Source organism: the organism of the source record quoted next, unplaced genomic scaffold, assembly GCF_019419815.1.
Source record: "Pyrus x bretschneideri cultivar Hongxiangsu unplaced genomic scaffold, Pyrus_bretschneideri_v1 Contig12, whole genome shotgun sequence".
Classification (NCBI taxonomy): Eukaryota; Viridiplantae; Streptophyta; class Magnoliopsida; order Rosales; family Rosaceae; genus Pyrus; species Pyrus x bretschneideri.
In genome coordinates, this window is record NW_025999413.1 from 8,369,195 (window position 1) to 8,396,863 (window position 27,669).

General features: G+C 37.8%; 3 protein-coding genes across 4 annotated transcripts; all 3 read left to right on the top strand.

The window, feature by feature from the left end:
- Positions 1–641: 641 nt before the first annotated feature.
- On the top strand, positions 642–10,661 carry LOC103947403 (DExH-box ATP-dependent RNA helicase DExH6). Its single transcript, XM_009358313.3, has 14 exons — positions 642–1,022; positions 1,256–1,346; positions 1,536–1,839; positions 1,955–2,029; positions 2,313–2,357; positions 4,601–4,691; positions 4,812–4,870; positions 5,388–5,549; positions 5,781–5,833; positions 6,151–6,184; positions 6,307–6,396; positions 6,511–7,515; positions 8,515–9,603; positions 9,724–10,661. Exons 1-14 carry the CDS (start codon positions 929–931, stop codon positions 10,360–10,362), a joined length of 3,831 nt encoding a protein of 1,276 aa, XP_009356588.2. The 5' UTR covers positions 642–928; the 3' UTR covers positions 10,363–10,661.
- Positions 10,662–18,825: 8,164 nt separating this feature from the next.
- Positions 18,826–22,504, top strand: LOC103947404 (BTB/POZ domain and ankyrin repeat-containing protein NPR1). The gene is made up of 4 exons (XM_009358314.3): positions 18,826–19,515; positions 20,522–21,275; positions 21,486–21,683; positions 21,997–22,504. The coding sequence occupies exons 1-4, from the start codon at positions 18,964–18,966 to the stop codon at positions 22,266–22,268; spliced, it is 1,776 nt and encodes a 591-aa protein (XP_009356589.2). The 5' UTR covers positions 18,826–18,963; the 3' UTR covers positions 22,269–22,504.
- A 1,175-nt stretch (positions 22,505–23,679) lies between these two features.
- Positions 23,680–26,274, top strand: LOC103947405 (TLC domain-containing protein 4). Of its 2 annotated transcripts, XR_007256021.1 has the most exons (9): positions 23,680–24,122; positions 24,239–24,327; positions 24,436–24,574; positions 24,885–24,959; positions 25,088–25,209; positions 25,296–25,371; positions 25,540–25,599; positions 25,728–25,929; positions 26,128–26,274. XR_007256021.1 is itself a non-coding variant. In XM_009358316.3 (8 exons), the coding sequence occupies exons 1-8, from the start codon at positions 24,021–24,023 to the stop codon at positions 25,854–25,856; spliced, it is 792 nt and encodes a 263-aa protein (XP_009356591.2). In that variant the 5' UTR covers positions 23,681–24,020; the 3' UTR covers positions 25,857–26,274. The 2 variants fall into 2 exon arrangements, 1 of the variants encoding a protein (XP_009356591.2); XM_009358316.3 differs by having other exon boundaries at positions 23,681–24,122; positions 25,728–26,274.
- The last annotated feature ends 1,395 nt before the right edge of the window (positions 26,275–27,669 follow it).

Below are 27,669 nucleotides of genomic sequence, written 5' to 3' on the forward strand. Positions count from 1 at the left end.
GCCATGGGCTGGGCTTTTAGGTTAACATATTTATTTTTTTAACGATAAACGGAGTTTATATACGAATCGATGCCGTCACTAAATTATATATATTTGATGTGAACAACATTTTAAAGTTGAGTATGTGTTCTTTCTTATCTACTAAGATTTCAAGTACTCACATAAATGACGACATTAATGCTCAACTATTATAATTGTCCTATTATATATTAGTTGACAAATCTTCGTATTGAATCTATTGAATAATATAAAGTCCTACATTAAAAATCTAACTTAATTAGTTATGGACTGCTGGACGACCTATGAAACTTTAACATGAGAAACCTTAGTAATAAATCACAATATGACCTTCACAATGCAAGTCATGAATTTCAGCTATACGCTTGATAAGATTCATTCATCGAAATCAATATAAACATTGTGAAAAACATATTTGCACATAAAATAACACATGTGGAGAAATTAGTTTACAATTTTTCTTTTTAGATACATTTTTTCATCAGAATGCTTAAATACATGTAAATAACGAGATTTGAACTTAGCGGCTAAGCTAAAGTCATAGCCAAAAATAAAGTGTAAGCGGCGCCCCCACCGCTCATGTAAATCAAAGCATAAAAAAAGCATATGCCGAAGAAGGGCCAAAACACTACTAACTTGCGAAACACACAGCCCAACTCAAAACACCACCATTCGCAACCAGCAGCAGTCGCCAACTATTCAGGGCAGAGCCAGACGCCGATACCCCAACCTTCCACAACTCCGCCGACTCTCTCTCTTTCTTTTTCTCCTCCCGTCTCTCTCTATCAATCTTCTTCTTCTTCCTCGAGCCATTGCATTTCTGTGGGTGCCAAAACTCAGACCCAGATTCGGAATTTAACGAACAAAGAAGCAAAAAAGAAGAGGGCCGGAGCCGAAGGAAGGGAGAGAGATGGCGAGGAAGAAGAAACATACTAAAGTTGATGAACCCACAAAGAACCGATTACTTGACGCACTCGAGCGGTTCAACGCTTCAACTGATGAAGGTAAAGTTTTAATTTCTATTAATTTAAAGTTCCTGGGTTAAACTGTGTGCTAATCAATTTTTGCAATTGATTGCATTTTAATCCGTGTTCGCTTCCGTTTCTTGGTGGGCTTTTGTGATTCGAAAATACCCAGTTATTGATTTTGTTTTATTTTTTGAAAATTAGGGTGCTTTTGATGTTTGTATGAATGTTTTTTTATTTAATTTTTCAATAATATGGGAATCTGATTGCAGTTTACACATTTGAGGCCGGTCTCTCGAGCTTCGAACGGGCATTCGTGCATGAACAATGCAGGAGATGGTCTATGAAATCGAAGAGTAAAGGGTGAGTGTGCTTGTAGTTATGCCCTTTCTGATTGTGACAAAATGTGGTCTATTTCAATTTGAGAGAAGCTTACATGTTCCCCTATTTTCGGAACTGAAAAAAAGAGAAATTTTCAGCTTCCCCATCTGCATAGTCAGCCCTTTGGCCTTTCTACTTGTTTTACTGATAATGAACCTGAACTTTGTATAGGAAAGGGGAACACCGGTGTATCTCTGTTTCCAAAATTAGAAAGAATAACACTGATGTACCAAGTCTCAGTTCCTTGACATTTTCCGAAGGCACAAAAGAAGTATTAAGTGACTTGTTCGTACGTTACCCACCTGGTGATGAAGTGGAGGACTTAGAATTGTCTGGGAAAAGTAGCGATAAGAATGAGAGTGCCCAGCGGAAGAGGGACAATACGTTTCGCAAGCCTTTGATGAACAAGGAAGAAATTGAAAAGAAAGTGGAATCACTTGCTTCTAAATTAAAGAATAATGCTAACTTGAGAACGGTATTTCTGAGCTCACTGATGTTATACCCATAGTATCATTCTACAGAAATTTTAAGTCATATTTTCAAAATAGTAGTCTCAGCATGACAAGGTATTTGTGGCTTTATGCATGCAGATTTTTGAAGACAAGTCCAAGCTTCCAATTATGTCCTACAAGGATGTCATTACATCGACAGTTGAATCTCACCAGGTTAATTTAAAAAAAAAATCACATACTTGGTGCCTTAAAAATTATTAGCAATTTGTAAAAAAAATAAAATTTATTAGTTATGATCTGATCACATTAAGTATGATATTATTTTGACACTCCCTAGTTTAAGTTAGATGTGTGATGTTACCTTTCCCGAACATGATCGGTTTGTTACTGGGTACTAGAATCCCTGTTTTGCCTACATTATTGAACCTTCATTCGACTTGAATGTATTTCTTACATAGGTTTTGGGGCTTAATGTTTGTTCTATGTTTGAAAACAGGTAATTCTTATATCTGGTGAGACTGGGTGCGGAAAGACAACACAGGTTACAATTTCTTTACTTTGTCTTTTTTTTGGTATATTTATCACAGCGTGTCTTGAACCTCTGTTTCAAAGGAATTTCATTTCTTATCTTTTTCTCACAAATTTATCTGTGTTTTAGCAATGATATGCAATGAAGTGCTTAGTTGTTTTAGAGCTTCATTTGTTCATTTACTTTTTAGTAGGAATTTTGTTGAAATCAATCAGCGAGTTGGAAAGATTGAAAAAAAATGAAAGATAAGAAAAGCAACTTTGAGCTTGATAAGTAAGGATGTTTTAGTGTCTTATGATATTTGTGGAGTGCATGTACTAGTCTTGCAAGAAAACCCTATTTGGTTGGTAAGCTGATCATATAATAGCGAGATTTATATTCAGTCATGAATTTGGAGGCAGGTTTAGCTGATTTAGAACACTTAAGGAACATGAACAACTCTGTTAGAAGTATAATTATGAACTTGTAAATTTATAGATAAGGAGATAGTCGGCATACATAGTTGTGGGTTGAATGCTTAGACACTGATGCATGATAGGTGGAAGCCAAGGCACCTGAATTCTCATATATGGTACAGTAAGCTACATCGAACACACACATATTTAATGTTAAACCTGAATCTGGCAAATATTAAAGGATGGTGCTATTCACACACCACATTTCACCTTCTACACACTCTTGTTAATTTTTGTCCATTGATCTTCTATAATTCATTCGATCCAATGGCCAAAAATTGAGAAAGGTGTGTGAGAAGTAAAAATGGGTGTGTGGATAGCACCACCCATATTTAATTGTTTGCCTGATTCTGCAAAAGACTATAATTAATTTTTGGGTGATTGAATTGAACTTTGACATGATCTAGGCATTGTGTCTCATCAAGGGGCACATTGATCAAACCTTTTTTGGTGGTGTGGGAATTGCCTCATTTATTAGTGACTGCTAAAGGAGATTTGGTTGATACTACTTGTATGACATGGTAGGGTACTAGGGTGGAAGTTAATTCCTGAACTTTTAATATATGTTAAATGAATATGGAGGATCATGCTAACATTAATTGGGTAATGAACCTATTGCTTTTGAAAGCTTGATGTTTTAATACGAGGGGTGTTGCTTGTTTGATATTTAGCATCAACCCTATCTTTTCGTATTTCATTTTTGGTTGACCAACTTTGAATGGTTTTTTCTTATATGATTACTAACTTTTCCTTTCATGGAACTACCAATATTGTTTTAGGAAATACTGATTGCGTATAAAAGTTGTGGTTTGTTAGGTTTTAGGTGTATACTCTGATTATTAGGGGACTATGTTGGATATAAGTCTTGGTGAATGGTACATGTTGGCTAATTGACCTGAGCCTTCAATTCAGTGGTTAAAATAAAATTACTATTAAAAAAGAAATGTCTTGGTGTTTGTCTAGATGAGTCATAGTGATGACAAAAAAATGTAAAGTCAGTAGGGGTTGCTTGTTAGAACTATGAGGAGATTTGTAATCTAAAAAGGTCTTGAATTGAGTAGGACAAGTTTACGATATATAGTTAGGATTACAATAGGATTAAAACAGGCTCCCTTTTAATCTTACAGCCTAGATACTTCTGAACTCACACTTCTAATATTATGGCTAATAAATTCTAAGGTTACATGAAAATCTGATACATACAAGTAGAGTTTGTTGGATAAAGGGAAGACGTCTTTGTTGGGTGTTTTGGGATCAAGGAACACCTAGTAAATTGCATGGAGATGAGTGCCTACACTTATGACATATTTTGGTTGATGTGAACTCTTACAAAACCTGCTCCTGTGGCAAAATTGGTACTTTTACTTTGCAAAACTAAGCCCAGTGCATGTCCCCATCCGGAGTAAAAATTCATCAAGATTTTGAATGTTTATTTAGTGAATAGCATTTCAAAAAAGGAGAGTTGGAGTATCTAGACTTAAAACAATGTTTGTGGATGTGCGTTTTCAAAAGTGCAATAATAATGTCATCATTGGGAATTGGGAGTTAAAATCTTGATCAGGTTCTTATACTCATTGGATTAATCTGTTTCTATGATAAGCTTTAGTAGTTACCTTGTGTTTATCAGTCATGTGAAGATGTATATGACATGCTTTTAACATTTCTTTGATGTTACCTTTACACTGCGCACTAGTTTTTTCTGCTTAATATACCGTAGCATTGATATTTTTATGAAGGTACTTACTATCATTACTTTCTGTGATTATATTTGACGGTGTGTTTGTTTAAAATGTGGTTCAGGTCCCACAATTTATTTTGGACCACATGTGGGGCAAGGGTGAGGCATGTAAAATAGTGTGTACTCAACCTCGACGTATCTCAGCCACTTCAGGTTGACACTTGAGACTATTTTTTCTGCATACAGAACTTTTAGGTTCCTTTTTTTTAATATCCCTTTCTCTTCTCATTGTAAACGAAAAAAAAGTTCAATTCTTTGTATTTTGGTGTCCAGTTGCTGAGAGAGTCTCTCAGGAAAGAGGAGAAAATGTCGGAGAGGATATTGGATACAAGGTAATGCTATTCATGAGTTGTTTTAATGTGTAGTTTGTCTTTTATCTTATGAATGACCATTTTGTCTTACATTGTTGTTAGAAGGCAAGTTGTATTGTTAGCGGCCTCGTATTCAGTTTAGGTATATCTACTAGACATGACTGTCCCTAGGGAAGAAGATACTCCTGAGTTTTGCAAGTCAATAGTCAGTAATCTGGAGAGTTTGAACAAATTAATCTTTTCATTGGAAATTAGAGGGCAGAACTTGTTGTGAACACCTTTGTTGGGTGTTTTTGGTTGGTCTGATTGTCAACATGTAAAGTTGGTTGGTTGTGTCATTATCTGTTATTTGGTATTAAATATATTCGTGGGGTTTATATCAAACCAGGGAAGGTTATATTCCTTGTGATTATACATTTCTGTGTGGAAGTATGCATAGGGTCTATTAGATTCCAAGTCTTATCTATCTTGTCTAATAGGATTTTCGAACTACTTATAACTTGTGACTAATTAACCTGTGTACTTTTGGCAATGTTAGATACGATTGGAAAGTAAAGCTGGGAGGCACTCATCAATTGTTTTCTGCACAAATGGAATTTTATTGAGGATGCTAGTTTCCAGAGGTGCTGATAGATCAAAAGCAGATGCCTCAAACAAAGAAACCGAGCATAATCTTGCTGACATAACTCACATTATAGTGGTACTGTACTTTCTTCATGTGGATTTTTTAATTTCTTTCTGGAACCTAGGAACAGATTCTAGTAATTAGATTATAGGGCTGGAAGGTTGATATGTGCATTCATTCATTTGTATTAGGCATATGCTGTTGAACTAATTTTATCGATACCAGTTTCAACATGTGCTCTCATATATGCTTCCTTGTTTGTGTTATTGTGGATTGCAATTACAATGACTGGTGTTCATTCTGTAGGATGAAATTCATGAAAGGGATCGCTACGCTGATTTGATGCTAGCAATTATCAGGTATCTCTACAACATATCGATTTATCACCATTGAGTTGTTTGCTTGTGTTAATTAACCTCGATGTCTATATGCTTTTGGTTTGCTTAAGAGCTCAAATTAGAGTAACTTAAATTTGGGAAAAGCCAAGTATGAGTAGCAATAATACTATCAAATAGTCAAGTGGAGAAATGTTTGAGCGAAGTGCTACTGTGTATTGTAATTCATTACTGGTGGACATTAACTCTAGAATGCACATAACTCTTGCAAAGTTTATCAATCTGAACTTTCTATTCTGATTTTTCTTTATTTATTATTTTTTTCTGTGGTTTATGTGCAGAGACATGCTTTCTTCACACCGTCATCTACATCTGGTTAGTTCAAACATGTCTTCTGTTTTGGTGATTCTCACCAATATATGTACGTTTGTCTTTTTTTAGGAACTTATATTAACTGGTGATCCACGGTCTCTTTCCTATAATTCTTAACCTAACAGATATTAATGAGTGCGACTGTTGATGCCGAACGATTTTCAAAATATTTTGGTGGCTGCCCAATTATCCGTGTTCCTGGGTTCACCTATCCTGTAAAATCTCTTCCTCAGATAGTGACTTGTCATTTGTCTGAAAAAATACTGTGGTTTGTTAATATGTTGATCTTGTGCTTCTTTGTTTTAATATCTTTACTATCTTTTTTTCAGGTTAAAAGTTTCTATTTAGAGGATGTACTTTCTATCCTGAAATCTGCAGAACGTAATCACATTGATAACACTGTAGTAGGTTTACAAACTGAAGACCCTGACTTAACCGAGGAAGATAAGCTTACTTTAGATGAAGCTATTAATTTGGCTTGGTCTAATGATGAGTTTGATCGCCTTCTAGAATTGCTTTCTACTGAAGGAACACACAAAGTCTTTAATTACCAGCATTCTTTAACCGGACTTACACCGTTAATGGTGTTTGCTGGAAAGGGTAGAACTGCATATGTTTGCATGCTTTTATCTTTTGCTGCAGACTGCCATTTACAGGCCAAGGATGGAACAACCGCATTGGAGTTGGCTGAACGGGAAAACCAGCAAGAAATTGCTGAGATATTGAAAGAGCATATAGAAAATTCTCTTTCTAACTCGATGAAAGAACAACTGTTACTTGATAAATATCTCCAATATTTCAATCCTGAAAATATTGATGTGGTTCTTATAGAGCAATTATTAAAAAAAATTTGTAATGATTCAAAAGATGGAGCCATCCTTGTTTTCCTTCCAGGGTGGGACGATATAAATAAAACCCGGGAGAGATTACTTATGAATCCACATTTCAGAGATTCTTCAAGGTTTCTGATAATAGCTCTACATTCGATGGTTCCATCTTTTGAGCAAAAGAAGGTCTTCAAACTTCCCCCTCACGGATGCCGTAAAATTGTTCTTTCAACTAATATGGCTGAAACTGCCATCACCATAGATGATGTTGTTTACGTTATAGACACTGGTCGGATGAAAGAAAAAAATTATGATCCTTATAGTAATGTATCAACTCTGCAATCTTCTTGGGTGTCAAAGGCAAATGCCAAGCAGCGAGAGGGCCGAGCAGGCCGTTGCCAGCCTGGAATCTGTTATCATCTCTATTCTAGACTTCGAGAAGCTTCATTGCCAAACTTTCAGGAGCCTGAGATTAAGAGAATGCCAATTGAGGAGCTCTGTCTTCAGGTAACATTTCTGCTCATTTTTTGAACCTCTTTGAATCATGACAGAAAATACTTCTGCCCAAATGGTTGCATCGTTCTATTGTTGACATGTTAAAGTTCCGCATAATTGTTATTCCCTTCCTCCTACCTCCCCTTTCTAAAAAGATTCCACTTCCAAAGAACTAGTAAAATGACGAGTTGTGTGATCATAAATAAGAATGATAGGCATATCTGCGTGTCATACGTAGGTGGGATGTTTTGCAATTGTTGAGTTATGTTTTAGTCACTTCTGTTCTTTATTTTCTTGCAAGCTGCTCATATTAAACACGCAAATTGCTTGCAGAAACTTGATACTTAATATAAAGTGAATTGCATTATATGCCGTAGTAATATTCGAAGCGATAAGAGAACAAGTGTTGTTTAAATTTATAATTTGTATGATTTTGTTGTATAAGAGGAGCTTTTGAGGCTAGTCTGGTATTGTTGTGCTTTTAAAAAGAACTCTGTTGTGCTGTGAGAATAAACAGTTGTAAAATAAAATTGTTGAGTGTTTGGTAAATTTTTTTTTTCTTGTAAAGTGCTTTTAACAAAAAATAGTGTCCGAGTGTTTGGTAAACTTCTATTCAAATTGATGTGAATATGTTAAATGACTAAAAAGGATGTGATATTTAATGTGATATAATAATTGTTAAAGAGAATAATGTAGAGGCAATGTTTGTAATTTTGTAAAATATGTGGAGGTATACTTGCCATTTGAAAATTTCATTAAATGGCTACTGATTACTATGCTTTAAAAAAAAAAAAAAGCACTTTTTTTTCAGAAGCATAGTAGACCCTACTTCTGTTTTTCTACTATCATTGACATCAGTTTTTTAAAAAAGTACTTTTTTTTTAGTTTTACCAAATACAATTGATGTTCGAGATTTTTTAACAAGATGCTTTTTTTTTAAAAGCACCATAATCTCAAACCAGCCCTTTGTAATGTCTTAAAGCTTTGTGAGATTTTGGTTCTGGTTGACAGGTGAAGTTACTCGACCCAGAATGCAAGATAGAAGAATTCTTGCACAAGACATTGGATCCCCCACGTGCAGAGACCATACGCAATGCAGTTTCTGTTCTTCAAGATATTGGGGCACTGTCGCTCGATGAGAAACTTACAGATCTTGGAGAGAAGTTAGGCACTCTACCTGTTCATCCACTGACAAGCAGGATGCTTTTCTTTGCAATACTGATGAACTGTCTAGACCCAGCTTTGACTCTGGCATGTGCTTCTGACTACAAGGATCCATTTGCCCTGCCTATGTTACCTGATGAAAGGACGAGAGCTGCTGCTGCTAAATTCGAACTTGCTTCATTGTATGGTGGCCTTAGTGATCAGCTAGCAGTCATTGCAGCATTTGACTGCTGGAAGGCTGCAAAAGAAAGGGGTGAAGAGAGAGGTTTCTGTTCTCGATACTTTGTGTCTTCAAGCACGATGCACATGCTATCTGGTATGCGTGGGCAGCTCCAAAAGGAGCTCAGTCGGCATGGGTTTATTCCCGAGGATGTATCAAGATGTAGCTTGAATGCAAGGAACCCAGGTATACTCCGTGCTGTTCTTGTGGCCGGTTTGTATCCAATGGTGGGTAGATTGCTTCCTCCTCTCAAGAATGGGAAACGAACTTTTGTAGAGACTGCTAGTGGTGGTAAAGTTCAATTGCACGTCCACTCCATTAACACTAAGTTATACAAGGCAAATCCTGGGGAACGTCCATTGATTGTTTATGACGAGGTAACTCGTGGGGATGGGGGTATGAATATACGGAACTGCACTGTTGTCGCGCCGCTTCCATTATTATTGCTTTCATCAGAAATTGCTGTTGCTCCAGCCAATGATGATGATGACAATGACGAGGGGAGTGATGTGGATTACATAGAGGATGGAAGTGATGAAGATGTAATGGAAATAGATCGTAAGTCAGGTGGACAACACGAGGAGAAAATTATGTCGTCTCCTGATAAATCAGTCAAAGTTATTGTCGATTGTTGGCTTCATTTTGGGTCCAAAGCTCTTGATGTTGCTCAAGTTTACTGCTTGAGAGAACGCCTATCTACAGCAATCTTATTCAAAGTACTTCATTATTCTTTTACGGCTTACTTTCCATCGCAATTTGCAGTACCTCACAATAATTCATTTACATCCCGAAAGCTTGTTGATTTCCAATCTGAGTTTCTGTTCACTTTGTTGTAGGTTACGCATCCAAGGAAAGATTTGCCTCCTGCTCTCGGGGCCTCTGTCTATGCTATCGCATGTGCTCTATCTTATGATGGTCTATCTGGGATCACATTACCGGTGGAATCTGTGGAGTCACCGACTTCTGTGCTGGAGAGTCAAGCGTACTTGCAATTTCTTATCAGCGGTAACTCACATGACCAACACATCCTCCGACCACACTCTAAACCGACACGTAACACAGGCCATAAACTTTCTAAATCTCTCGGACCATGTGAGGGGCATGGAACATCACTTATGAGCCATAACGCACACCAAACACATCAGTCCGCACTTGTGAGCCATGGGACACACCAAACACACCTCAAACCACATGAGAGGCCTCCACCACAAGGTACTAGTGTACTTGCCGCTAATGGAGCAGTGAGGTCTTGTACGAAAGGAAACAAAGCAGCCAACTTGAGTGACCCTTCAAGTCACAACGTTGGACCACCGCTTCATTGGGTTTCCAAGACTGCACACCAGAAGCCTCCATCAGAAGGTACTAGGTTACTTGCCATTAATGGAGGGGCAAAGGTGAGTGAGCCATTAAGTCAGACTGTTGGCCAACCGGTTAAGTCAACTTCGAGGAAGAAGCGTAGGAATGGCGCCGGGTAAGCGGTGATTACTAATGAGTCTAACTGCATGTTGTAGGCTGTTAGATGGGCGTAAGCTGGCCGCGTAGAAGGCCTAGCAGTGGTGGGTATGGCGGATGCGGTTATTGATCAATCTACAGATTTGTACTGCCCTCTTTTAGGCCCATGTTTATGAGTTCTTGTCATTTTATAGGATGTGTAATGTACCGTCAACACATTGATCGTTCCAAATCTCCCGACATGTATTCCTCCAGGAAATTCTTATTTGCCAACATTTTCCTGCGAACAAATGAACGCGTCCGAACCGTAGCTTTGATTTTATTGTCAGAAGATCGGTGAAAGCGAAAATGTTCTTGGTTTGATTAACAGTTCAGATTAGTTTATATCAGTAACAAGCTTGAAGTGAAAATCTTGGTCAAGAGGAAGCCATGTGGTTCCCTTTTTATTGAACGACATGGCCAAATTTTGGTGGTTGTCTCTCTCTGAACTGTAGCAATGCCAAACCCTACTTGTTGGACTACAAGTGGACTATTGCAACAAATTGGAAATAAAAAACGTTTTATCTACTCCGAGATATCCTTTAAGCAGTGACATGTCACGTGGTGAAAGTCAGAGAGAGAGAGAGAGAGAGAGTTAAAACAGTTACACAAACCATCTTTTTGAACCAATTGGCACCCTTGCTTACCCGCACAAAATTGAAAATGCAACATTAACTTTATCACTTAGCATGTCAATCTTAGGAGAAAAACTTGTGTAAGATAGTCCGACCGCATTATCTGTAAAGTGTCGCTCAAAAACATTGAATCTCTTATATTTTAACAACATTTAATTCTACATATCATTCAGTATGAGAGTTGACCTAGTCAGACAGTCTTACCCAAAAACGAATAAAAACAATAAGGATAAGGAAAACAAAAGAAGCCAACAAAATGAGGATAACCTTAGTGACCAAACTTTGTCCCAATTAGGCTCCATACCAAAATAAAACAACCCCAATCATGCAAAATTTGCATCCCCTTGGAGATGGCAAAGGCAGAAGGAGATAAAGAAGGTAGAATTTCGTTGTTAATTGCAATGAAAGGCCACCCAGGCACAGGCAAATCCACCCTGGCCCACTCCTTATCCTACACCCTCAAACTCGAGAAAAGTTTCATTTGCACCAAATATTTATAATATAATTAGTTGAAAAACAAATTATATTAAAATTTTTAACTAATTGTATTATATTATACGGGTGTACCTCAGAATTTTATCAACCTTTCCTAATATAAGGTTTCTCATTTTTTTTTTTACAAGTGATGTTAAGGAGAATAAAAATAAAACTCTGTAACTTGAGTGCATGAGAAAGCACCTTAACAAAATCATTTCGAACCAACGTCATCTTAATTTGTCATTTGAATAAGTCAGTATTCAATATTTTACGGTTGTTGTGAACTAAACATAAGAATAAAATAGTTAGAGAGGATCCTCGCCGGATACCTTTATGAGGATTTCAGATATCTTCCAATCACATCTGTTTATCGTACATCGTGCAGCCAATTTTAGTAAGGTACTATTTATATTTAATTTTAAATAAAAAAAAATTATAATGATTTCTAACCACACGAAATACAATAAACGAATGTTATTTAAGAATCCTGAATCCTCATAAATAGGAGTCGATGAGAATCCTCACTCTAGATTAGTAACTACCTCAAATGCTCAGTTACTTACATCATCATATGTTTAGGGGTGTGATATCCACGCATCTTTTTTACTTCTCCCACATTTTTTTGGTTTTTAACCGTCAGATTAGATGAATTGAAGAAGATCAACTGACAGAAATTAACAAGGGTGCGTGAGAAGTAAAAAGGAGTGTGTAAATAGCACACCCCTATGTTTATTGTAGGCTTAGACTTGATAGATGTGCCTACTATACCGTAGCTGCCAAAGATCAAACAAAATAGACAAGTAAAAGAATGCCAAAATCTTGTAAATAAAATAAAGCCAACGTCAACCATCACAGAGGTTGTCCAGTGATTAGGGATGAATTCTAGATCTGTATTTCTTAGTGTACATTATGTATTTGATTTCAGGGGCTGGTGAATTGCACGATAGAGATCTAGGAAAGCTGAAATGTTTATGTGAGTCTTTTCGCATCACTAAGATTGTCTAGTGATTATGGACGAATTCCATATCTGTATTTCTTACCATACATTATGTATTCGATTTCAAGCGCTGGTGAATTACACAATAGAGATCTAGAAAAGCTGAAATATTTATATGAATCTTTTCGATCCCCTGAAATGATGGACTGTGTAACAAAACAACCAACTAATCTCTTATCAAGAAAGAAAAAATAAAGCCAACGTCATGTGAATCCAACGTGAGAACTTAATAAAGTAGCCATAGTATCAATGGTTGCTATTTTTCAACCACAAATAATTGCAGCCGCCGCAATGATTGATGCTTCCTAATAGGTTCCCATGTCAAGAGAACGAGGAGTCAACCCACCGGGGCTGCCCCCCTCCCTGCACCCCATAAACCCAAAGGAAGAGGAGGGAAAATCCTTAATATCTTGATTAATCACTATTTTATTCTTAATTTTATCTGATAACATAAATTAATCTTGATTATTATATAAAATTTTTGGTGCTGCTGAGTATGCTGACAGGTTAAATTTTGTCATTAAGAACATCCAGCTGTGTTTAAAGTTTGTCTTATTACTTGTCCAGTCAACCGTTTGCCCTGACCAGTTGGATTCACATCACTTCCTTTTTCGCTTGCAGAGAAAGAGAGAGAGAGAGAGAGAGAGAGAAGAGAGCAGGTTTGTGCCATATTCCTTCAAATATCTTGCTGAATTTCAGGGCATCATCTTAGAAGTCTGACGCTTTTCTTGGTCAACTCTTAGGTCTTTCAAGCTTTTTTTTTCTTTTCAAAAGGGTGTCTTTGTATGCAATCTTAATCCTTTTTTCTTGGAACTTTAGTCAATATTTTTTCTAGGTTTTGAACTTTTGATTCATATTTTTGTTCACTATTGAAAGTTCGAAGCTTTTGATCTGATGGGTTATGAAGATTCAAGCCATATCTCTGCCTGGATACGGAGGATTCATGATCTCCAGCTGAGCTAGTTACCTAGCTTTTTGTAGAAATAGAAATTAATCCTCTTTGGTCAAATCCGAAATCAAATCGGAAACTTAGTGAACTTCTGAGCCCATATTGTTGTTGCAAGACAATATTAGAAGCAGAGAAGGTTGAATATGTCTTCTCCAGGAGATCCTCTTCGATCAAAGTTTCATTACAAAACTTGAGAAGTGATCAGATTCGACAAACTTCATAATTATACTCATTCACATACTTAAAGACTTGGAAGCGCAAATGCTGCTAGTCATGTCTTGCTTCAAGCAAGAATATGTCCTTTGGTGATTAAAACGATCAGCCAAAGTGACCCATAGTGCACGTGGATCCTCCTCAGCAAGATATTTAGTTTGCAAGGCATCATGGATATGTCTTCAGATGAAGATCATAGCAGCGGCTTTTTCAGCTTCGCCAACAAGGTTGTTTGTCTTTTCTTCGATCACGAGATGCAAGTTCTTTGCAGTGAGGTAGAGCTTCACATCTTGGACCCATTTGAGGTAGTTCCTGCCAGAGGCCTCCAAAGCAATGAAGTCGAGTTTGTTCAAATGCGACATGTTCCTGTCACAAAATAGATGGACAAGACGTGGTTAGTGTAATGGAGAAAAATCAATCCATTCACATAGGAGTAGAACATACAGGTTCTAATAGACATGTATTGATTTAATTTTGCATTAAAAAACTTCGGGTTTTCATGGGTGATTTTTTTAAATGAAAACTTTTGATGTTTATAAGTGAAACTTCAGGTTTTCAAACAAGGCATGTTTTTAAGAAACTTCAGGTTTCGAAATAATTATGAACTTCAGGTTCATATGTTCCTGCAGGTAAACACAAATATATACACAGAAATATGCAACAAGAATATGCAAATAGAACTTTAGGTCTACAATTATATTGAATTAATTATTTGGATTTCGGACCAAATTTAAGGTGTCGGTGAAAAAATATAAACCCATTGGGCCTAAAATAATTAGGCAAATAAACTCGGGGCCTAAAAGAAGGCCTAAGCCCACGAGTGGGCTGAGTAATTTCTCTGCTGTGAGGTCCTGGCCCATATTGGGTTGGATTTGGTCTAGGACTACAGCCCCTACGGTGAGAAAGGTAAAAGGGATAGGCTCAAGTAGCTGGCCCAAGATTATGGGCTGGATAAAAAAAAAATGGCTCGTGCAGGGGCAGTGATCTTATGCTACGAGTTGCAGGGTATGATAGGTGTCGTGCGGGGGCAGGGTTCCAGTGTGGTGGGTATACGGGAACACCGAAGCCTAATTGGGCTTGTGTGGTGAGCGAGTCGAGAGAAGGGTTTGCAGCAGGCTTTGCGGCATACAAACCCAAAACCAAGTTTTGGTTTTAGATTGGTCCGAGAAGAACCAAAGCCCAAAGGCTATGTTTTTGGACCAAAAGGGTAGCCTAGCGTGTGCTGGGTATGCGTTGCCGGGGAAGAACACCGAGATTAGTTGACGATGCCACGTTAGACGGCGTTTCCAAGGTCGGGACAAGCCATGGTTTGTCGGAGAACAAGTGTTTGTTGACAGAGATAAGATCTCAACGTCGGGGGACAAAGGACCGAAGGAATTCAATTGAATTGAAATGAAAAACCCATTTCAAGAAATCGTTGGTGAAAACGATAGGTTTGTCCAAATTACACGACTGCTGGTCGTGTTTCGTCGGAAAAATCAACGGGGAAGACCTGGGCTTCAGGCCGTGGTTGGGACAAGGTGCTTCAAACGCACCGTTTTCAGTTCAGGCTTGCGCCCGGGGTTCGATATTGGGTTGGTCTTGGCTTGCTCACGGGCGTGGCCCATTGACATGGGTGATGCAGGTCATGGGTTCGAAAAACCCTAGGTTTCTCGATTTCAATTTTTTTTTCCTTTTCTTCAATTCAATTCATATATAACTCAATTTGATGCATATGCAATTCAATAATTTTAAATGCATGTGCATATATTTGATGCAATTCATGGTAAATATCAAATTCACATAATTCAATAATTATGAATATAATGCATACACAATTTATGTAGAATCTAAAATTCGAAAAATGTAAAGTTGGGTCATGCATTATGGTGAATGTTCATGCCATCAGGGCTGCAAAAATATCGAGATAAAAACCGTTGTTTTGAAAGAACCTGATTGCGTGATTATATGGATGAACTGGTTTGATGCAGAAAATCTCCTCGTCAAATCCCTAAACGCATCGATAGGAGCATGTTGTTAACGTGTTGTAGCCTATTTTATTTGACAAGAGGTAAGGGGGCCGGTGGCAAGGAGAAGAGAGATTGAGAGAGGTGTTTGTAGAATTGTAGAGGAATGTGTGTGTTATCCCTCCTACATAGTGCCTTTATTATTTATAGTAGTAAAAGGAGAGAAGAAATTTCTTCATACCCAAGGAATACAAGTTGTAATGGGAATGATAACTAGAATTAAATTTCATCTAGGATTCACACAATCACACTTAAACTAGGAAAGTTTACAACAAGTATTCAATATTTTACAGTTGTTGTTAACTAAACATAAGAATAAAATTGTTAGAGAGGATTCTTGCTGGATTCTTTTGTCAATATCTCGGAGATCCTCTAATCAAATTCGTTTATCATAAATCGTGTGACCAATTTTCGTCAGGTATTATTTATATTCAAAAAAATTTACAATAATTTTTTATCACACGATGTTCAATGAACGGATGTGATTTGAGAATCCCTGAAATCCTCACAAAGAAAATCCAATGAGGATCCTCACTCTAAAATAGTAACTGCCTCAAATGCTCAATTACTTACATCATCATATGTTTATTGTGGGCTTAGACGTTGATACCTATGCTTACTAGACCGCAGCTGCCAAGATCAAACAAAATAGCTTTCTTACTTGGTACTTGTGCTAAATTTATTATTGATTTTTTTTTTTGTCAAATTATTATCGATGTATTCTATCTTATCAAAATAAGAAAAATCAAGCGACCATGTATGTATTGTTCACTTTCTCTCTACCTAAGAGTCCATTTTCATTGGTTATGTGAGTGTCTCCAATCTCGCCACAATCCAGAGCCGCCGTCCCTAGCGATGGCTGGGGGCTATGGTAGTTCATTCCTCCTACCTTTTGTCTTATCTTTTCTTTTCTTCACAAGCTATCTCCATTTTGATCTGCAGTTATGGTTTATCGCGATCTGTTGCGGCTCATCAGGAGAGTGTGCAGAGTCCTGATGTTTTCGCTGGCTCGGGTGTTCACGACACCACCACTCTCTCACTGTTTGTTGCCCTTGTTGGCAGCGTTGCCCGGGTTTTGTCACGAGCTTCTTCCCTTTTGTGGCTTGTTCCATCCTTTGTGGCTACGATCGAACATGTGCTTGTGGCAGCTTACTGTGATTGGAGAAGAGTTTGGTGGTTGGCAGTGGGAAGGCTGGCTTCTCGTGGTAGTTCACTGTAGCAGAGGCGATGGACGCAGAAGTCTAGGGTTTCTTTTGATCTTTTAGGCTCTGTGTTGTTTAACTTTTGCCAAATCCGGACCCGGGTGGGACCACTTCCCTAGCCCGACTCCATCGTAGCACAATATTGTCCGTTTTGGGCCCTCAGCACACCCTCACGGTTTTGTTTCTGGGAATTCACACGAGAACTTCCCGATGGGTCACCCATCTTGGGAATGCTCTCGCTCGCTACTCCCTTAACTTCGGAGTTCCTATAGAACCCGAAGCCAGTAAGCTCCCAAAAGGCCTCGTGCTAGGTAAATATGAGAATATACATATAAGGATCACTCCACTGGGCGATATAGGATGTCACAATCCACCCCCCTTAGGGGCCCGACGTCTTCGTCGGCACACCACGACCAGGGTTAAGCTTTGATACCAAATTATCACATCCCGACCTGGGTGGGATCACTTCCCAAACCCGACTCCACCGTAGCACGATATTGTCTGCTGCCCCTAGCACATCCTCACGGTTTTATTTTTGAGAACTCACACGAGAACTTCCCGATGAGTCACCTATCCTGGAAATGCTCTCGCGCGCTACTCGCTTAACGTCGGAGTTCTTACGGAACCCGAAGCAGGCCTCATGCTAGGTAGAGATGAGAATATACATATAAGGATCACTTCTCTGGGCAATGTGGGATGCCACAACTTTGTTGGCCTGTCTGTACTTGTACTTAGGTTTATTTGGACTTTGGTTTGGATCCACTTTTGCTTTGTGTTAATCTTGTATGTGGACCCTTATGTGTACATGTTAGCTATTGCCTTGGAATTCTATTTCCAATTTTCCCAAAAAAAAGAAAAATCAACATAAGAAAAGTCCGAAGTGTATTAGAGACAAGTAAAAGAATGCCAAAATCTTGTAAATAAAATAAAGCCAACGTCAACCATCACTATTGAAAGTCTTCTCAGTCTAAAAAAATTAGACTATCATTGCGAAACCAGTAGTTGGTCTTTTGTTAAAAAGAAACGTCATCTGAAACCAACGTGGGAACATAATAAAGTAGCCGTAATATCAATGGTTGCTATTTTTCCACCACAAATAATTGCAGCCGCCGCAGTGATCGTTGCTTCCTGATTGGTTCCCATGTCAAGAGAACGCGGAGTCACGTCACCCGGGCTGCCCCACTCCCTGCACCCCAAAAACCCAAAGGAAAGAGAAGGGAAAATCCATAATATCTTGATTAATCACTATTTTATTTTTAATTTTATCTGATAACATAAATTAATAGTAATTATTATATAAAATTTTTGGTGCTGCTGAGTATGCTGACAGGTTAAATTTTGTCATTAAGAACATCCAGTTGTGTTTAAAGTTTGTCTTATTGCTTGTCCAGTCAACCGTTTGCCCTGACCAGTTGGCTTCACAGCACTTCCTTTTTCGCTTTCAGAGAGAGAGAGAGAGAGAGAGGGAGAGAGCGGGTTCGTGCCATATTCCTTCAAAATCTTGTTGAATTCAGGGCATCATCTTTGTAGCCTGAGGCTTTTCTTGGTCAACTCTCAGGTCTTTCAAGCTTTTTGTTCCTTTTCAAAAGGGTGTCTTTGTATGCAATCCTAATCCTTTTGTCTTGGAATTTTTTTCCAGGTTTGGAACTTTTGATTCATATTTTTGTTCACTATTGCAAGTTCGAAGCTTTAGATTTGATGGGTTATGAAGATTCAAGCCATATCTCTATCTGGATATGGATGATTCATTATCTCCAGCTGAGCTAGTTACCTAGCTTTCTGTAGAATTAGAAATTAATCCTTTTGATTTGTTTTTTTGGAGGTCAATATTTCAGCAACTGGGTAATTCCTGAAATTAAGTTTTGACTTTTTGAGAAATTGGTTATTAGGGTTCAGATTATTTCTCTTTCTTTTGCTAGTTTTGAGCATTTTACTGTGTTCGGAGAAATTGGGTAAATTTTGATATGATTTCTCCATAGGATTATGCAGTTTGTGGAGGAGAATTAACCCGATCTCGGGTTCTCTTAATAGGGTGATTTGGGGTTCTTGAATTATTTATTTATAGCATCGTTAAGCTTAGACAGGACTGCCTAGATTTTGGAAGCCATGGATAATGTCAATGAACTGTCATCATCCTTAAGCTTTGCCTCCTCCTCCTATCTGTCAAATGGGTCTAGTAGTAACCATGCATCTGCCTCAGCCAGTTCCCCACCCGCGCCGAGTGTTGAACATTACTTGAGTCTAAGCAAACTGAGTGATAATCTTGAGAGGCTGTTACTTGATCCTGAGTTTGACTATAGTGATGCTGAGATTGTTGTTGAGGGTAACACCGTGGGTGTCAATCGGTGTATATTGGCTTCCCGTAGTCAGTTTTTTCAGGAGCTTTTTAGGAAGGGGAGTGATGATTCGAACAAGGAAGGTAAACCGAGGTATCTCATGTCTGAATTGGTTCCAAACGGCGGGGTTGGCTATGAAGCCTTCAAGGTTTTCTTGAACTACTTGTACACTGGGAAGCTTAATCCATCCCCTCGAGAAGTGTCCACGTGCGTTGATGATGGTTGTCCGCATGATGCGTGCGGCCCTGCTATTAATTATGCTGTGGAATTGATGTATGCTTCTTCCACTTTCCAGATGAAGGAACTTGTTCAGCTTGTTCAGGTTTGTTCAAGCTTCCATTTCTAGTGTTTCTCCTCTGCAAATGATTGTTCCATTCAATTATTTGTGTTCTTAAAATTACGAATGCAGGGCAAAGTTGTGACAGCTTTTTAAGTTGAATTGATTAATTAAAATTGTCTGATTAAATTCATGCAGCAATAAGTACTGCTTTATATTAAAAGAAAATGCTCTAAGTTTAATTTTCATAGCACCTGCATTCAAATTTGGTATGTATGATTGAAACTGCCAAATCGGCAAAAATTTTCATAGCACCTGCATTCAATTTTTTGTTCCGCAGAATTGATGAAACCTGGAATGTGATGATGAAATACTAACATATGTGTTTTAAGGTTGCCCTCTCCATAGTTTTATCTTCTCTGGCAAATTATTTTCTGATAAAAATTGAAACCTTTGAGCAATTTTTACACTAAATGGGTACACCAACTGTTTGTTTTCTTCACCGGCCTAAGTTTCTTAATTATTTTCGGGTTTTCCACACTTTCCTTTAGTTTCAACTTGTGTGGGAATGCTATATTCTTGTTTTGTTTATTAAAGGGGTTGTTCTTGCTTTTTACGGTGCTATACCTTTTACAACAAGATTGATTGCAATTTTTCTTGTAAGCTTTATTTGGTTTTCCTCTGTAGTTTTGGTAGGATGATGATGTCTAAATAATTTACAAAGGGATCCTTGTCCTTTGCTTGTTTGTGCTCTTTCTTTTTCAGTTGTTTTTTAAATGTTAGATTTGAACGTGTTTGCAAGCCTTCTCAAGTTTGAGATTTCAACACATATTTAGTATAACCTACATATATCACACGTATCCAGCACTGCAGATGTTACTTTTTCATCACTTTGTTTTCGGGGGAATCAGTTGCCTATCTGTTCTTTATTACCTGTTTAGTGGCATTTTTATTCAAGTAATCAGCAAGTTAGTAATGTTTATTCTAGGTTTTCCAACAATAGCCAAAGTTTGGGTGTTTTTATGCTTACGATTTCCACCAATTTATGCAGCGCCGTCTTTCAAACTTTGTGGAGAAAGCTCTTATTGAAGACGTAATTCCAATTCTTATAGCTGCCTTCCACTGCCAACTGAGCCAGCTGCTCTCACACTGCATCCAGAGGATAGTAAGGTCCAAGCTTGACAACATGGCTATAGAGAAAGAGTTTCCGCATGAAGTTTCTAATGATATCAAATCGCTCCGTCTCAAATCTCACGAAAATGATGAATCAAGTATGATGGAAATTGAGTCGATAGAGGATAAGAGAATCAGGAGAATCCACAAGGCATTAGATTCTGATGACGTTGAACTGGTTGGACTTCTTCTCAAGGAATCTGATATTACGTTAGATGATGCTTATGCTCTCCACTATGCTGCTGCATACTGTGATCCTAAGGTTGTTAAGGAGGTTCTCGGTCTAGGCGAGGCTAACCTCAATCTTCGCAATTCCCGAGGGCATACTGTACTTCATGTGGCAGCCAGACGTAAGCTGCCAGCAGTGCTAGTTCCTCTTCTGGACAGGGGAGCCTCTGCCTTGGAAACTACTTCAGATGGTCAAACTCCTGTTGCAATTTGCCGGAGATTGACCAGACCAAAGGATTTTTTGGAGAACACAAAGCAGGGACAGGAATCTAACAAAGACCGATTATGCATCGAACTTCTACAGAGAGAGATGCAGAGAAACTCAGCCTCTGGGAACATGTTGATCATATCAGAGGTGATACCTGATGATTTGCACGTGAGGCTGGACTATCTAGAAAATAGAGGTGACCATTCTTAATTTTTAGATTAAATCACTCCCTTGGATTACATTATTGAGTTCAGACCAGAAAGTTTTATTAAGTAAAAAGGTGAAAATTACCGGCACATTAAGCTGCCTAATTTTTAATGCCATAAAGACATTTACGCTCAGTGAGTTTTTGACTCTTGTCGTCGAAAAAAATGACTAACAGCTTTGAGCTTTCATAAATTTACAGTGGCATTTGCGCGGTTGTTGTTTCCTGCTGAGGCCAAGCTTGCTATGGAAATGGCTGATGCTCATTCAACATCAGTGTACACTGGCCTTGCGGCATCAAGAGGATCAAGTGGGAACTTACGAGAGGTTGATTTGAATGAAACACCCTCTGGACGAACCAAAAGACTACAAATAAGAATGCAAGCCCTTATTAAAACTGGTATGACCATTTTACCTCCGCGACATATATCCCAATCCCTCTGTGATTACATGTTTCCTAGACGAGTGTTATAATGCGTTTCAAACCTCAAGCATTATTACGTGTCTAATCTCTTTGAAAATTACAAAATGCTTTCGATATGGTTTGTCATCTAACTTCCCTACTACTATGCTGAAGTTACTCCTAAAAGGATCAAGAGTCTTTGGAAAACTGTATTAAGTCGAAAGCTAGTTTAGCAAAGAGCATAACTTTTGTTTCGTGATGATCTCGGGCCAATTAATAGTTACAATGTTACATCAAATGGTGATGGCAGTGAAAATGGGGCGGCGTTTCTTCCCCAACTGCTCGGAAGTCCTTGATAAGTTTTTGGATGATGAGATGGACATGGCTGATTTCATCCTTGACAAGGGAACTCCGGAAGAGCAGAGAATCAAGAGGATGCGGTTCTTGGAACTTAAGGACGATGTACAGAAGGCATTTTGCAAGGACATGGCTGAAAATAACCGGTCAGTTTTATCAGCATCTTCGTCGTCGTCGTCTTCTCCGAAGGACAGGGTAAATCACAAGGTAAGGAGAAGGTGTTGATTATATTTTTGTAGTAAGCTGTTAGATTTTCATAAACTGTAAGTTGTATCTTTCCTTCCGCATATATTTTAGGAGACTATTTTTCTGGCTCTCTTTATCAAACAGATATGAATCTGTAATTCATAGCTTAAGGTATTTGGCTTGTATATTGGTTATAAGAAATTCAGTGTTAACCTTTCCACGAAATAACATTGTAACTCCAAATTTTCTTTACAAGGAATGCTTAGGCCTGTCGATTCTTTTTACGACCCATTAATGCGACACAAAAATAATAGGTTTTGGGTTAATCCGTTAACGTTTCGAATATTTTTCGGATCACTTGTTAAGAACTCGTTAACTAGTTGGATCGTTATTGAACATGACAAGAAATCGTTCATTAGATTTAGACATTAGGTATGACATTTCTTGCATGACTTATTAACTCGACACGAAAAGACATGACCTGTTAACAAATCGGGTTGTTATGGGATCATTCTAATATAAATATGTTAAGATAAAAGGTTTGACATGACCTATTAAGATAATGAATATAATACAAAAACAACACAAATACAACAAAACACGACTCGTTTGTTAGACCTAGGAATACTCACGGGCGTATATGCAATATTCCAATAAAAGGTTTAAGTGGAGTATCATTACAATACTGCTAATGAGCGTGTGAGCGATTTACCGCTACACGGGAAATGACAGTTTATATATTATGGACAAGTGTTAAGTAACCCCATCCTAGATCATAGATCAATAAGAAGCTAATAATTACTCATGTAAACCAATTATGGAAGCAAACTTGAGCCTTATCCTCTCTAGGTGCACAAACATTAGTATGGAACCAGGTGATGAAAGCGTGATAGATCATTTTAGAATGAGAAATGCTAAAGGGATGAGAGAGTCTTAAAAATGGGGACACTCTCAAACGTGGGACACTTTTAAAAGTGAAACTTTCTTAAAAGTGGAACTCTCCACGAACTTTATGACCACCTTATAATTTAACGTCAAGTAATGCTAGAGAGACTAAATTTTGTAAACTAAATGACATGAAGTTAATGATTGACTTATTACTTAAACATTGATAACGTGCTAATTTCCTATTGGTGACACATAATTTAGTTTGCAAATTTAGTCTCCTATCATTACTCTTTAACGTCATTGAGGTGACAGAGAGTCCTATGAATAGTCTTACTTTTGAGAGAGTTCTCTCAGTATTTCTCTTTTAAAATATGCTTTAATCTTGAGACAGTGGATTGTCTCAATTATTAGAATCGAAAACTGCTATAATAAGACAACTCTATCTAAATTTCTCTGTCTCAGATCACGAGAGTCCAATTGTTATGAGGGGCCCATCAATTTTCCAATACTTCAATTTTAATATAAAAAAAAAAAAAAACTTCCATTAAAAAACTTAAATTTGTTCGTTTCTTTGGTTCTGGAAGTTTCACATGATAAGTTGCGTTGCCTTGCGCAGCGATTCATCAGCTTGCTTGGGGCCGAAGCCTGATTGGGTCTCTCGTCCGCTCCTCATCGTCTCTTTTAACTCGCCACTGCTTTCTCGCGTTTCTGTCGTCCTTCTTTCCTTCTCTGCTCAACCCCCTCTGCCTACCCTTTTCAATTCTCCCTCCGAATTCACCAATTTTTCATCAACTTTTTCCACCAAAGGAGGCGTCTTTTGCTGATTGCTGCTCGAAATTCGACCTTGGTGTCGATTTTCGGAACGTTAGAGCAATTGGGTTGCTGGGATTTTGGGGCTTCTGAATGGCAATCCAATCGTACGACATGTTGCTGAAGAATTTCACACTCTCCAGCCCTTATGTTCCCTACACGTCGATGATTGTGGGTATCTTCGCTTGCAAATTGGTACGCCCTGCTTCTCTCGCTAAACTCTTTTGCTAATTGTTTCGATGGAAGCATTTAATGTGTAAATTTAGTCTCTTTTTCTTCAATTTTTGGTAATTTTTGTTGTTATTTGTCAGGTTTATGATCTTAACCACTTGCTTAGTGCTGCTTACTTTAAGAGCTATTCCAACCTTTCAAAGATGCAACGTATTGAGTGGAATAATCGGTGATTTTTTTTTTCAGCCTAATCTAAATTACTTGCTGATTATTTTTCGGTTTTTGTTCATTCACTCATAACCCATGTGTGTTGTGTTTTGTTGTGCTGATTCTGCAGGGCTATATCAACTATTCATGCCCTTTTTATCACTGCTATGTCATTGTACTTGGTATTTTGGTCAGATCTTTATTCTGATCAGGAGCTTAAAGCTTTCGTTACGCTGCAGAGTTCCCCACTGTCTACATTTGCATTGGGGGTAAGTTTTGGACATTTGCATGCTTAAGCTTTGAATATGCTACTGGTTTTCGATATTTCATTTTCAGACTTGGATTTGCTTTTAGTTTCGATTTGGGGTTTTCTTGCATGTTTGAAATTTCAATTAATAATCAACTAAATGGATATCACTGGCAAATTGATGTGTAAGTGCATTCTAATTTTGAAGTCATACCAATAAGTTGAACCTCAATCGTATGATTAGAAATTTAGGCATTAGAGAAGCCAGTCATGCGAATAGTACGTAATTCTAACAGACACTATGCTGCCTTTTGTTGGTGTCATTGTGGCAGGTTTCAGTTGGGTACTTTCTCACTGACCTTGCGATGATCTTTTGGTTTTACCCTGCTCTAGGTGGAATGGAATATGTAAGTGCATTCTGGTTTGAATTGTTTGTCATCGGGATGAATTCCATTACCGGTGTTGGACAAGCAGAACCCAATTTTATGAAGTGAATGACCTTGTCAATTTTATGGTGATCATATTAATCTTTCAGGTGGTTCATCATCTTCTTTCTTTAACATCGGTAGCATATGCTATGTTGACTGGCGAGGGACAGCTTTATATCTACATGGTTCTTATCTCTGAGACAACTACCCCCGGTATCAACTTGAGATGGTATGCATTTCTTACTGGAAATCCATTTTCAAAAGCTATGATTTTGTTCCTTACTGTTGATGCTTAGTATTGTTTTGATTGTGAAGGTATCTTGACACGACTGGAATGAAGAGGTCCAGAACATATTTGATTAATGGGGTTGTAATATTCATTGCTTGGTTGGTGAGTTAGATCTATCTGTAATGTTTCTACGACTTCCATCGTGTTCTGTTTCTTTAATTAAATCTTCTGCATTGCGTTTACGAAGGGAAGACTTTTTGACAAATCTTTCCGGATTCGACTTTCCTCGTGCCTTTGATCTTAGACATGCTTACGCATTACTCTGTGCAGGTAGCGAGAATAGTCTTATTCATGTATCTGTTCTACCATCTCTACTTGCACTATGAACAGGTGCGGAGCAGCTGGTCTGCTGACCTACAATGACTACATCTTAGAAGTTTAAGTTTCAAATTGATTATTTAATTAACATGCGATACGCAACTAGAAATATATTGAACCTGCATGAGCTTGTTTCACAGGTTAAACAAATGCACATAATTGGGAGACTCTTAGCTTTCGCAGTGCCACCAATGCTAGCGGTCATGAATGTGATGTGGTTTTGGAAGATTTTGAAGGGGTTGAAGAAGACATTAGCAAAGAGGCAGTGAAAGATCTTATTGATGAGTGACGTTGGTTCAAGACGCGACCGAAGGTCTAAAGCAATTTGCGGTTTATCTGGATGTATGATACGCCCATTCTTGTTTCTCTGTCCCCACTTCTAGCATGTAAATGGTTTCGAGACCGATAATGAATACGTTTAGGGGTTCTGATTCAATGTGAACCCAAAAATATAGCAGATGTTCGAGAACCCTTCTGTTTTTCTAGTTCCGTGCTTGGGATGGAGCTTGAATTAGTTTTTCGTTTTCATTTTTATCTCAGCATTGTGAGCAGGGAAGGGACAAGCACTTGTGTACTTCGCACCACCTTGTCAGTCATGAACAGCAGCGCCTTTATGTAACGTGCTGGTAAAGAAGTGGCGGTATTATGTCTGAAACCGAATATGTATATATGGTTCCTGTTTCAGTACCCTAGAGATAATTTAGTTTCATATGTTATAATATAATATGTGGATGGTCCATATGAATGGTTCATTACTATTCATCCAAAGAAAAATTAGATGAATTATTATTCATATGAAGAAAAACGGATGGATTACTATTCGTGCACAGTATTTCACTATTTATTTGAGGAAAGTTTGTGAAGTAAATAGTGTTGCTATGGTAATCTTTTGCTTATAAGATGAGAACATACAAAGGAAGGAAGAGGAGAGAAGACGAAGAAAGATGAGAGAATAACATACAGAAGAAAGAAAGAGAAGTTATGGAGGAAGGGAAGAGAGGAAGGGAAGAGAAGAGGAAAGAGGAGAGATGCGGAAGAAATCACCAATAGCCCAGCTAGAGAGAAGAGAGAAAATATTAAGAGTTATTTTGTACATTTATTATTTCGGATAATGAAAGAAAATACTACTGTTGTCCTGAGGACGTAGGCACACTTGTTGAACCTCGTTAATATTGTGTCTTATTTACTTTATTCAACTGCACCCATATCGTCGACTTTACAATACATTATCAGCACGAGAAGCTCTCGTGTCAATGGAAAGCACACGCCATAAATCTGATGAAGTACTACCTAGCTCTCACCTCAGTCAGTTGGAATCTCACAAATAAGAAAATCTTTTCATTTCATCTTCATATCTCTGTATGACTAATTTTCTTAATGTAAATATATATTTGGTTATATAACTATTATCATTATTATTGGCAAAAAATCTGACAGCCATGTAAATAGTCTATGAACTCCAACTTGCTGACCTTGGATTGAGATACTTCTTTCTTGAAAGTTGTTCATCCACCCAGTACCTATAACATATCAAATTTTTAGAAAACTCTATTGGTGCGATCATCGCAAATGTCTGAAACACTAACCTAGTTTCCAATTCTGCGGAAAATTGGACAACCATCTTATGAGTACCTCCTTTTTCAGTAGCTCAAATCGAAATTGTTTCTTCACGAAAGTTGATCGGTATCCTCCTATCCATATCATACTAAAATTTGAGCTAAATAACGGCTTGATCTTCTCATAAGTTGCAGACACTACTCTTGACTCCAAAACTTATGGAAACCGTTTCGACTTTTTTGAAATTCACCGAAGGAGGAACACCAATTGGGACTTATTGTTACTATTACTACCTAGGTAACTAAAAGAACTTAGAACTATGAAATGAAAATAAAATAAAAATGATCAAACAATAGAAAGTGGCAGACAAAGAAAAAGAAAAAAAAAATAGACTTAAATCATTGCCTTTTCTGTTTTGGCATATTTATGTGAATGGTACTGGTTTAAAGCCCTATCACAAGTTGTATTATTTATAGTGTGTGAAATGATTACCCTTTGCTTTAAAACTTTGATATTTATGTGAAT